The sequence below is a fragment of the Tursiops truncatus genome, chromosome 8 (assembly GCF_011762595.2).
Source record: "Tursiops truncatus isolate mTurTru1 chromosome 8, mTurTru1.mat.Y, whole genome shotgun sequence".
In the NCBI taxonomy this organism is placed as follows: domain Eukaryota; kingdom Metazoa; phylum Chordata; class Mammalia; order Artiodactyla; family Delphinidae; genus Tursiops; species Tursiops truncatus.
The window spans coordinates 102,282,742-102,294,206 of NC_047041.1; the positions used below are offsets into that span (position 1 = coordinate 102,282,742).

The 11,465-nt window shown below is 50.4% G+C and overlaps 1 protein-coding gene across 2 annotated transcripts; it reads right to left on the minus strand.

Moving 5' to 3' along the window:
• Positions 1–5,148: 5,148 nt before the first annotated feature.
• Positions 5,149–11,161, minus strand: ZDHHC24 (zDHHC palmitoyltransferase 24). 2 transcript variants are annotated; one of them, XM_019937554.3, is made up of 3 exons: positions 10,816–11,161; positions 9,321–9,644; positions 5,149–5,759 (listed from the first exon to the last, which is right to left on the minus strand). In XM_019937554.3, exons 1-3 carry the CDS (start codon positions 11,094–11,096, stop codon positions 5,486–5,488), a joined length of 879 nt encoding a protein of 292 aa, XP_019793113.2. In that variant the 5' UTR covers positions 11,097–11,161; the 3' UTR covers positions 5,149–5,485. The 2 variants fall into 2 exon arrangements, with proteins under 2 accessions (XP_019793113.2, XP_033717058.1); XM_033861167.2 differs by having other exon boundaries at positions 9,367–9,644; positions 10,816–11,160.
• Positions 11,162–11,465: the final 304 nt, after the last annotated feature.

Below are 11,465 nucleotides of genomic sequence, written 5' to 3' on the forward strand. Positions count from 1 at the left end.
CCTCCCCAGGGAATGCATTCTGGGGCCAGGTTAAGAGAAGCAAGGGGACTGGACCAGAGAAAGAGCCCCATCCCCCTCCTCTCTGCAGAGTCCAGCCACTCGCAAACAAACCAATTGGATCAGGGTGGTCTAGACTTTCTAGATCGAGCTGACTGAGGCACAGTTGGAATAAGCAGGACGTTTCGTCTGGAAATGGAAAGACAGGTAGAGCGAGTGTCGCTGTCAGAGAGATTTCAGCTTAACCTGAAGAGTCTTCTGAGAGAGCTTATCAGAGACAGAAGGGCCTGCCCTAGCAGGTATTGGGCCCCTTGTCACTGGAGCTGTGTCACTGGGGCTGGGCCAGATGACCTCACAATCCCTTTTACCCCAGTGAAGTGATGAACTGTGTGAACTCGGAACAAAGAAGTCTGATCTGGGTTCAACTCATAGTTATTCATGATGATGAAAGCGGAGAAACTATTCCTAAGCCCAACCTAACGTGAATTTATATGATATAATACAATGTACCTATTATTAAAAAATATGTGAATTGTACTGGTCTGGACAGTGTAAATAAAGCAATACAAAGCAAGAAACTGTGCATGATACCCCATGCCCTCACCAGTTAGAGCTCCAAGAAACTGTACATTAAGGATGAGGAGAGTGGTGCTGCCTTTTTTTTTTTTTAAGTATCTAAAAACATGTACCTACTTGGTACTATGGAATTAGCCAGTTTATAACAAGAAAACAGCCTCTCAGGAATTTCCTGGTGGTCTAGCAGTTAGGACTCGCGCTTTCACTGCAGCGGCCCGTGTTCAATCCCTGGTCCGGGAACTAAGATCCTGCAAGCCTCTCCCCATTCCCCAGTACTGCCCCCATGCTACAGTTCTCTTAGCTATTCTTTAAATATGTTTATGCTTAGACATTATTTCTTGGCTCCCTATCGTAATAGATGAGGCTTATAGCTCTCTTGTGGGAGCACCCTGCCCTCTCCTTTTCTCCCCAGTTTTTAGGTAAATTCATACTGTTTGGATTACTGTGTGAAAGTTATCTACTTATTACAGAGCCAAGAATTGGGCTATAATTAAATTACCTTTTTTGTGTACTTATTTTTCATGGAGTTAATAATTGCCCTGTTTTTTTCATTTGCTTAGTTTTCCATATTATACCGATTGCTAATTCTTCCTCCTCCCAGTCCGACGGTTCCTCTTTTTTCTGTACACTTCTGTTCATCCTCCGCCTAAGTGAATGCTGTTGGCTCTCTAGAACTGCAGCGAGCACTTCTCCTGGGAGTTCTGTTTGCCATGTTCTGGGCTAGATTCCCTAATTCCTGGACCCCCATGTCTTTTTTCATAATTCTTCCATTTTTGGTCAGGGAACTAAGATCCCACATGCTTCATGGCATGGCCAAATAATAATTTGAAAAAAACACTTGGGCTTCCCTGGTGGCATAATGGTTAGGAATCTGCCTGCCGATGCAGGGGACACGGGTTCAAGCCCTGATCCGGGAAGATCCCACATGCTGCAGAGCAACTAAGCCCATGTGTCACAACTACTGAGCCTGCACTCTAGAACCCGCGAGCCACAACTACCAAAGCCCGCACACCTAGAGCCCGTGCTCCGCAACAAGAGAAGCCACTGCAATGAGAAGCCCACACGCTGCAATGAAGAGTAGCCCCCACTCGCCGCAGCTAGAGAAAGCCCGTGGGCAGCAACAAAGACCCAATGCAGCCATAAATAAATAAATGAATAAATAAATAAGCAAACAAATAAATAATTTTAAAAGAACTTAAAATGTAAGCAAGAGTATATAAAATGAGCAGGCAAACTTGAAAAAGAACCAAACAGAACCTCTAGAAATGAAAAATAAAACATTTGACACATAAAACTCGATGAGTTGGTACAACCACTAAAAACAAACAAAAACCAAAAAAACTTCAATAGATTGGTTTAGCAGTTGATGAAAGACTTAATTGGAAGATAGATTTGTGGAAATTATTCAGAATGCCAGAAACAGAGAAAATAGGAGCTATTAAGAGACAAGGCGGGGGACTTCCCTGGTGGTCCAGTGGCTAAGACTCTGTGCTAGAACTGATGAAAGACATCGATTCATAGAATCAAGAAACCTAAGGAATCCCATTTAGATAAATACAAAGAAAACCACACTTGGACACATCACAGTAAAATGTAGAATACCAAAGACAAAAAAATCTTAAAAGCAGTTGGAGACAGAAGGTATCTTCAAAGGAACAGTAACAACAAAAAAATGAAATAGATGACAGCTGACTTACAGCAACAAGAGACACCAGAAGACAGAATAAAATTTTCAGTATATTGACAGGAAATAACTATTAGCCTAGAATTCTACACCCAGCAAAAAAATAACTTAAAAGGGTAAAACACTAGCCAAGATAGGACAACAGCACAAAATAAAGGAGTAGAAATATATCCAAGAACGTTAATTACAATAGATAAAAATGACTAAATACTGGGACTTCCCTGGCTGGCAGTTCAATGGTTAAGACTGTGCTTCCACTGCAAGGGGCACAGGTTTGATCCCTGGTCAGGGAACTAAGATCCCACATGCTGTGTGGCGTGGCCAAAAAGAATGGACTGTACTTCAGTTATTAGAAGACAAAGATTTAAACAATCCGTCTACAGGCCATTCTTAAGAGGCAGAGAATGAAAGTAAAAGAATCAAAACTCAACATACTTGGAACAGAAGGGAACTTTCTCAGCCTAATAAAATCATCTATTAAATAAAAAAACACAGCAAACATATTTTATGGTGAAATATTGAAATCATTCCCTCTATTGTGAGAAACAAGTCAAGGGTAGCCACGCTTTCTTCCATCCAGACAGAGGCAAGAAAAATAAGAGATAGTTCCCCAGTGGTCTAGTGGTTAGGATTCTGGGCTTTCACTGCCACGGCCTGGGTTCAATCCCTAGTCGGGGAACTGAGATCCTGTAAGCCGCGTGGCACAGTCAAAAAAAATAAATAAAAATAAGAGATATAAAAATTAAAAAGGAAGAACAAAACTATTTTTTCATAGATATGATTATAAATACAGAAAACCCAGAAGAATTTTCAAGGAAATAAATAAGTTTTAGATTTGCTGGACATAAAATTATTTTCATAAACTATGAATGATAGCATCACGATACCAAATACATAAGAATAAATCTAACCCATAAAGGCATGATCTTTACGAGAAAACATACATAACTTTATTGAAAACATTACATGGAGAGATACACCATGTTCACGAACTGGAAAATTCAATTTCATGTGGATGTTGATTTTCCCCAAACTGATCTATAGATTCAGTTGGGTTCCAGTCACAATTTCAAGGGGGGTGGGGGGTTTATTGGTGGAACTTGACAAGCTGATTCTAAAATTTATATGGAAGAGCAAGGGCCAAGTAGATCTTAGGAGATCATACACAGGGGTAGATAAAATGATCGGTGGGACAAGAGAGAAAAATAAATTGTGGTATATTCAATGGATCACTATACAGCAAGGAAAAGGAGTGCTCTACAGCCACACACGTTAATTTGGATAAATCTTAGAAATATTGAAGGAAAAAGCGAATCACAGAAGAATAAACATGGCGTGGCTCCGTTTATATAAAATTCAAAAACATGCAAAACCAGTACAAACATAGCTAATAAAATCACAGGGCAAAGCAAGGGGATGATGAAGACAGCACAGTGTTTCCTCTACCAGGGAGGGGCACAGCAGGGACCTCAAAGGAAATAGTATCCATTTCTTAAATGGGGGTGGGGAGGGTGTTGTTTCTATTTTATAAACATTTCCCTATCTTTTCACTATAAAAAAAAAACAACAAGAAAAGATATTCTGGAGGGTGAGGGGTAAAGCAGTAGAGGAAACAGAAGTCTTCCAATGCTTATGTACGGCACAAAGTGATAGGTACACCAAGTTCCTAACAGAGTTAAAAAATAGTAATAGAGCATGCTGTTTAGAAAAACAAAGGAGTCTTAGCAGCTCAAACCTTTGTGGGCATGGGCGGGGCCTGTCAGAAGGGTGGGCTTCTCTGCGGGTTCTTGGAAGGCAAGCCTGCCATGTCACTGAAGGACTACCCCCCTCCCCCAGCAGCACTTGTAGGTTTTCACTTAACTCCATTTTTGGTCCAGTCCCTCACCCCCACCCTCCCCAGGGCCCCCCGAGATGCAAAGCTTCTTCGAAAAGCCCCCGCCTCCACCCCAGGGGGGTAGCGAGGGGTCAGGTGGGTCCTGGGGGGCGGGGCAACCTAGCTGCTTCTCATAGAGACCTTGAATCAGTCCCAGCCCTACTGTCAGCCCCAAACCTTGCCTTCCACAGTGAACCTCTCCAGGGCTCCTGGGGGCAATCGGGCTGCCTCTTGGCCCCTCCAAGAAGGGAACGCTTAATTTCAACTTCTAATTCTCTAAGAGAGTAAATGAGCCTCTATCCACTTTCCATCTTTCAGAATGTTGTCAGGCTCTTTGGTCTAGTGCTGTCTCCCTCCTATTTTCTTTGTCTTTGTAAATTTACATCATTTTTAATTTCTTTACTATCATTTTAGATTTTAAGAGGAAACAAACTCACATGTTTAAACCTGCCACATTTAACTGGAAATGTCTATTTACTATATTTAAATAGAAGTGTTTAACAAGTAGCTCCTGAAGCGTCCAGAGAGGAGGAGCTTAGCAGTCTCAGCACCACCCAGCCAGCACAGATGCTTGAACAGCCCCACCTGATCTCTCTGCCTTGATTTTTTCGGCTGTTCAAGGGTGAAGGAGAAAGCACAAAGGTCTGGGTTCAAATCTGGACTCCTCCATTTACTACCATGTGATCTTATCACATCAACTCTCAGAGCTTTATCACCCACAAAATTGCTGCCCAGTGCACCAGGTTAGCTGGAGAGAAGTTCACTGAAATTGTTGCTGTGAAATGTTCCTAACTATAAAGCACTGAACCTGGGGAAGAATTCTGGATTCTCATACCCTGGAACACTACATTCTGCCGTAAGCTGCTGGCCACCCCCCCGCCCCAAGGCCGCAGGAGGCAGAGCCCTGGCTGCTCACACCCTCAGGCATTCTGTGGTTCCCAGGCCTGCCAATCAGAGGAACCAAAAACAGCAACCCTGGAAACAGTGAAGGTCCAGAAACCCACAGAGACGGAGGGAGTCCAAGAACCAAGTGGGCACTTTATTAACCTGGCAAAGGGGCAGCTGGGCAGGCCGAGCAGCCCCCTGCCAGACCCTTCGCTGTACTCAGGGGCCACTGATAGAGGCAGAGCTGCAGGGCCCAAGCCCTGGACACTAGGAGTCCAAGCTGGGCAAGGGCAAGGCTAAGGGCGGGGCTGGAGTTGCCGAAAGCAGGCATCAAGTACCAGCGTACCAGCCTGCCGCCCCTTCTGAGGCTGGGGGTGGGCCTGAAATGAGTTATCTGAGTCCCCTCTCCTGTTCCCCACTCCTTGTACAGCTCAGGCTCTTCCTGGAGTCAGGAAGCCATGAGTCCCACATCAGCTGTGGTCTGGAACGTGATGCCGTCCCCCGGCAACGGGGAGGCCAGGAAGGGCCAGAGCCAGACAAGGACCCAGCGGGGCCCCAGGGCCGCCTGCAGGTTGTGGGAGAGGCCCAGGTCGTAAGAGCGCTGGCCCCGAGCCCACTCCCACGTGGTCTGGCCCCTCAGCAGCAACATCCCATGGAAGAGCAGTCCAGCCCCGCACAACAGTGCACCCGCCACACACGTGTCGGTCACGAAGGCCAGCGCGAACTGCGCCAGAGACACTCTGCCTGCAAGGAGAGAGCAGAGAGGGTCAAGGAGAAGCAGCAGGCCCCAGCCGTCCCAGAGCCCAGCTCCTGCCCTCCTCCCGTCCCCTACTCCACCATGAAGCAGGGCGCATTCCTCCACTCAGCAAACACTGAGTTGTTGCTCCCTGGCCAACCCATGCCGGCTGATGGGAACACACTAGTGAAACGGGCAGACACAGCCCCCTGCCCTAGATGCGACTTTCACTCATGCATCACAAACTTGTGAGCACCTCCTATGAATACCAGGATGAATGGCAGGTAGCATGTCCGACCTCAGGGAGCTCACAGACAGACATTCAAGAGATCATGTCTCAGTTACTTAATTACAGCTGTGATGTGTGTGACAATGCAAAAGTACAGCACCTTGCATCATCTTGACCCACAGAAGGTAGTAAGTATCAGGTGAACTAATGAACTACAAGATGCCATGAAATGTGATGTCAAGCGAGAGAAGGCAGACACAAAAGGTTATGTATCGTATGGTGCCGTTTACATGAAATGTCCCAAACAGACAAATCCATAGAGACAGAAGATTAGTGGTTGCCAGGGGCTGGGGGCACTGGGGGAAATAGGGAGTGACTGCTTAACGGGTACTGGGGGCGATGAAAAGGGTCTGGAACTAGATGGTGGTGATGGCTGCACAACACTGCCAATATACTAAACGCAGCTGAACTGTGCACTTGAAAATGGTTAAAATTATGAGTTTCATGTTACGTGAATGTTTTTCCAATAAAAAAAGAGAGCCTACTGGTGGGGAGATGACATGGAAACTTATCAAGAGGCTCAGGGAAATAAACTTCATCTATTTTGACAGGGATATTTTGGGTGATGCCTGAAGGTTAAGGAGGTATTTGCTAAGTGAAGAGGGGAGAACACATTCTGTGTGAAGGTCCTGAGGCAGGATGGAGAGGTGCCTGCGAGACAAGTGAGTGGACAGTTCTGGAAGCTCAGGAGAGAAGCCCAGGCTGGATACGCAGATTTGTGAGCGGTTGGTACCCGGGCGGTTCCGAGACCCGGCAGAGTGTGTAGGGAGATGAGAAGGGCGTCTCGACCTCAGCCCGGAAACCAGGTCCTTAGGGATCAGATCTAGGGAAACCAGGAAGGAAGGAGGAAACCCCAAAGTACAAGCCATCGTGGACGTCAAGCGTAGAGCCCTTTAAGGAGGCTGAAGGCCAGCAGTTTTATGAGGCTGAAAGGTCTCATAAGCAAGAAAAGAACACAGAAGGGTCCTCTGGGTTTTGTGGAGACAGAGGCCTGGGGACTGTGGCAGTCTCGGAGGACGGGTGGGGGCAGAAGCCAGTTTGGAGCAGGGGCAGGAATGGGTGGGAGGCAAGGAAAAGCAGCCTATAGCCCAGGCAAGTCCTTTGACTTGGCTGCTGATGGAAGAGCCCGAAGGCATGAGCTGGAAAAGGAGGACGTGGGGTGAAGAGAGGCTTTGTACCAGCTGGGAAAACCCAAAGGAAGCCAGTGGAGGGAGCCTGGAGTGGCAGGAGGAGAAGCGACCCACGGTGTGAGGGCTCCCAGCAGGGAGGAGGGGTCGGGCACCAGGAGAAGGCGGGGCAGTGAGCTTCTGCCTCCAGGACGGGACAGCCAATTCTGGATGTGCCATCTGATGACTAATTTCCTCTGTGATGTATTTTCAGGAGAGGTTGGGGCTTGGAGGACAGGAAAGTGGGAAGATTTGAGCTGCAGCCATTAGGGGGAGGAAGCTTATGAGAAACCAGGGCAGCCAGGCACCGCTGAGGGCCTGTTGAGGTCAGCAGCCATGAACGTGACGTGACACCGACTGCCACATAGTACCAGGCATCTCTGGCAGCTCTCCGCAGCCAAGGGCAGACACAGAGAAGCCAGGAAGGCACAGCGGAAGGAAGACGGAGCAAAAAGTCTTGAGACGAGATGCTGCGGAAGGCTGGTGGAAATGAGGGCGCTACGCTGGACCTGGGGTGGTGAAGGGGGAAGGTGCTGATGGACAGAAAGGTGAGGGCCAGGAGCTCCGGAGGGGCATCGCGGAGCACAGAATGAGAGATAGATAGGAGAGGCGGTGGGGGCAGAGAGAGGGGTGACATGGGGTGCTCTGGGAGGTGACACATTTTGGATTCTGACACGACTGGGGTGGGGATGTGGGAGTAGGGGAAGGGAGGAGGGGAGGAGAAGGTCAAGAAGCTGAGCGACTGGGGCCATTCACCCACGCTTTCAGATACCTATGCCTTCAGCAAGGCCCAGGGCTGAGAGGGAGACAAGGGGCCGGAGCCCAAGTCTTCGGTGACTGCGGGGAGCGAGTGGGAGATTGTGGATGACCGGGGGTTGGGAGCGTGCAGACAGGAGCAGCTGGAGGGCTTGAGTCTCAGTGGAGGCAGGGGGGTCATGAGGAGGGCAGAGGAGGGCTGCTCAGGAAGCCAGTGTGGGCACAGGAAAACCCTGACAGCCCCACTGGGCCTCCCAAGACGCCCCCTGGGCTGCAGGGAGGGGGTCCTGGGGACAGAGCCGGGCTTGGATAGGATGAGACAGAGCCACTATTCAGAGTTGTCAGGGAGTTTAGTAATTGCAGGACAAGGTTACAGAGAGGACCGTGGACAGGTCAGGAGGAAGGAGTCAGGGAAAAGCAAGCCCAAAGCATTTTGGGGGGCAGAGAACAAAGTATAAAAAACCAGTGGGGGGCTTCCCTGGTGGTGCAGTGGTTGAGAATCTGCCTGCTAATGCAGGGGACACGGGTTCGAGCCCTGGTCTGGGAGGATCCCACATGCCGTGGAGCAACTAGGCCCGTGAGCCACAACTACTGAGCCTGCGCGTCTGGAGCCTGTGCTCCGCAACAAGAGAGGCCGCGATAGTGAAAGGCCCGCACACCATGATGAAGAGTGGCCCTCGCTCGCCGCAACTAGAGAAAGCCCTCGCACAGAAACAAAGACCCAACACAGCAAAAATAAAATAAATAAATTAATAAACTCCTACCCCCAACATCTTCAAAAATATAATAATAATTATTATGTTTAAAAAAAAACAACAGTGGGGTTTCTACCTTGGGTGGTGTCAGAAGAAAGTGTCAACCAGAACACAGCCTCTCAATCAGTCTCCTGATTCAAAACATCCCCTCCCCACTTCCAAAGACTGGACCTTCCCCTGCCTGTAACTTTCACTGGCTCCCCACTGCCCAGTCAAGTAAGGACCAACTCCTCACACTCCATTCAAGGCCCTCCACCATCCAGTCCTCACTTACTGCCCTAGCCTTAATTCTCACAATTCCCACCAAATGCCTTCACTACTCCGTGCCCAACCTCCAAGCCTTTGTTCACACTGCTCCCCTAGCTCCGAATGCCCCTCACTTAGAATGCTCTCTCACCGTCCCATCCCCCTCTAGGTGAAATCCCACTAGTCTTTCCTCCCCTGAGTCTCTCAGCCAGAACTCTGTACCTATGCTGAGGCCCTGTATTTTACCAGAGGGCACACCCAAGTGAATACCAGGCTCCCTTCACCTCCCGTAATTGACGTGGGGACTAGGTCCCCAGGGCGCTGCCTGGAGAACCAGGCGGAAATCCCATCGCCTACCAGAATGGGCCTCTGCCTCTCTGTGGAGGCCTCCCCGGCCCCCCACCTGTGAGCAGCATGAGCCAGGGCAGCAGGAGGAGGGCGGCGGTGTGGAGGGGTGTGTGGGCTCGCAGCAGGGCCGACAGGGCAGGGCCCAGCAGCACAGAGACGTGCAGCAGGACGCCTGCGGCGTGAAGCAGCAGACACAGGAAGGGCCGGTAGTTGTGGAAGCCCACGCAGCGGCCCAGCAGGCGGCAGTGATGGTCCCGGCGAAGGATGCAGATGCGGCAGGCAGAGCAATGCCCGCTGCGCGGTGGCACCTGGCTTTGGCACTGGTAGCAGTAACTGCAGGGAAGGAACCACAGGGTCAGTTCCCCCAGCAGCTCTGAGTGCCCCATTTCATGCCCGGTCAGCCCCTGAGCCCATCCTGGGGAAGCAGGCACAGCCCCTGCCCTCTCTAAGCTTCAGGTTCTTCACAGGTAAATGCAGGCTAAACACCACTTCCCAGGCCTTTCCATTCCTGGCACAGCAGGTCTGAGGGCTCTTCCAGCTCTGAGAGCCCCAGTCCTGAGGCCTTTCTCTGGTCTCTAACATCTGGAAGCAAACTTCTCCTGTCCTCCACTGTTACCACCTCCATCCAAGTCACCATGAGCTCCCCCCTGGATTATTGCAACAGCCTCTTGCCTGGCTTCCCTGACTCCACCTTTGTCCCAACTGGTGTAGTCTCACCCCAGCAGCCAGACTGATCCTTTTAAAATCTAAGTCAGGGGAACTCCCTGGAGGTCCAGTGCTTAGGACTCCGCGCTTTCACTGCCGAGGGCCCAGGTTCGATCCCTGGCACGGCCAAGAAAAACATAAATCAAGTAAATAAAATCTAAGTCATGTCCCTCCTCGCTCAAAACCCTCCAATGGCTCTCCGTTTCACTTCTAGTAAAAAGCAAAGTCTTCGAGGTCTTACAAGGTCTTTATGTCTCTGACTTCTCCCCCCTCACTCCACTTTGGCCACACTTGCTGTTCCTGGAACATGCTGGGCAAACAAATGCCTCAGAGTCTTTGCATCATCTGTTCCCTCTGCCTGGAACGTTCTTCCCCCAGATGACTGTGGCTAACTCTCCCCCCTCCAAGTCTTTGCTCAAATGCCACCTTCTCAATAAGGCCTACCTTGACCACCCTATTTCAAACTGCAATTTGAGTCTCCTTTATCCTGCTCTTTCTGTTTCCTTACCACCAACACCTTCTAACATTCTACATTATTTTCTGATTTATTACACCTAAAGTTTATCATCTGCCCCCTCCCTGAAATCAGGAATATGTTTTATTGTACCTCCAGTGCCTGGAATAGTACCTTGCACGTAGTAGGTACTCAAATATTTGTAAGTGGATGAATGATACTCCTTCTGCCATCTGGTTCAAGCGGATCTTACTGTAAACTGGTTCTAACATCTTCAGGTCCTGAGGCCCTCCCCCTGCCCAAAGCTCCCGCTTCTCCCCCCGCCAGATCCCGTGCCCCACTCACGCCCAGCCCTGGCCCAGACCACGGCCGGCCAGCATCACACCCCGGATGCTGGGGTCCGAGCGCAGGAAGAGCCCCACGTTGCCCAGTAGATTGAGCAGCTGAAAGGTTGCCAGCGCAAGCTGCAAGGTCCGGGCCAAGGGTCCCAGTGGGGGCGGCCCGGGACCCAGTACCAGCACGTAGGCCAGCTCCAGGCCCACGGCCGCGGCCCACAGCGCGGTGAGCACAAGAGGAAGCCGCGCGGACGCCGCCTCCGCGCTCCCCACAGCCCTGGGCTGCCCCATGGCCTGGACCCACTAGCGGTCGGATCCCGGGTACCCCTCCGCTTCCGTATTGGGGCGGGGAGAGTGGCAAACGGATGTCTGCTACGACCAATAGGAGCTCTGAAGGGGGTGAGCGAGCGTTGAGGTTCACGGGGAGGGCCCGCAGATACGGAGATGTGATTGAACGGCCGAACGAGCCAAAGAGATGCTTGGAATCTCGTTGGCGCTAGAGCCGGTAGGGCAGCGCGGTTACAGCCCACCCGCGCAGGCCCCGCCCCTCCCGCAGATGCTCCTCACGCTGGTCCCGCTGGCCCGCACTCCGGGAGGATTGAGTTGCAGTTTGGGTGCTGTTGGTGTTTCGCGGCTCAGCACATTCCCCCTCTCCCTCTA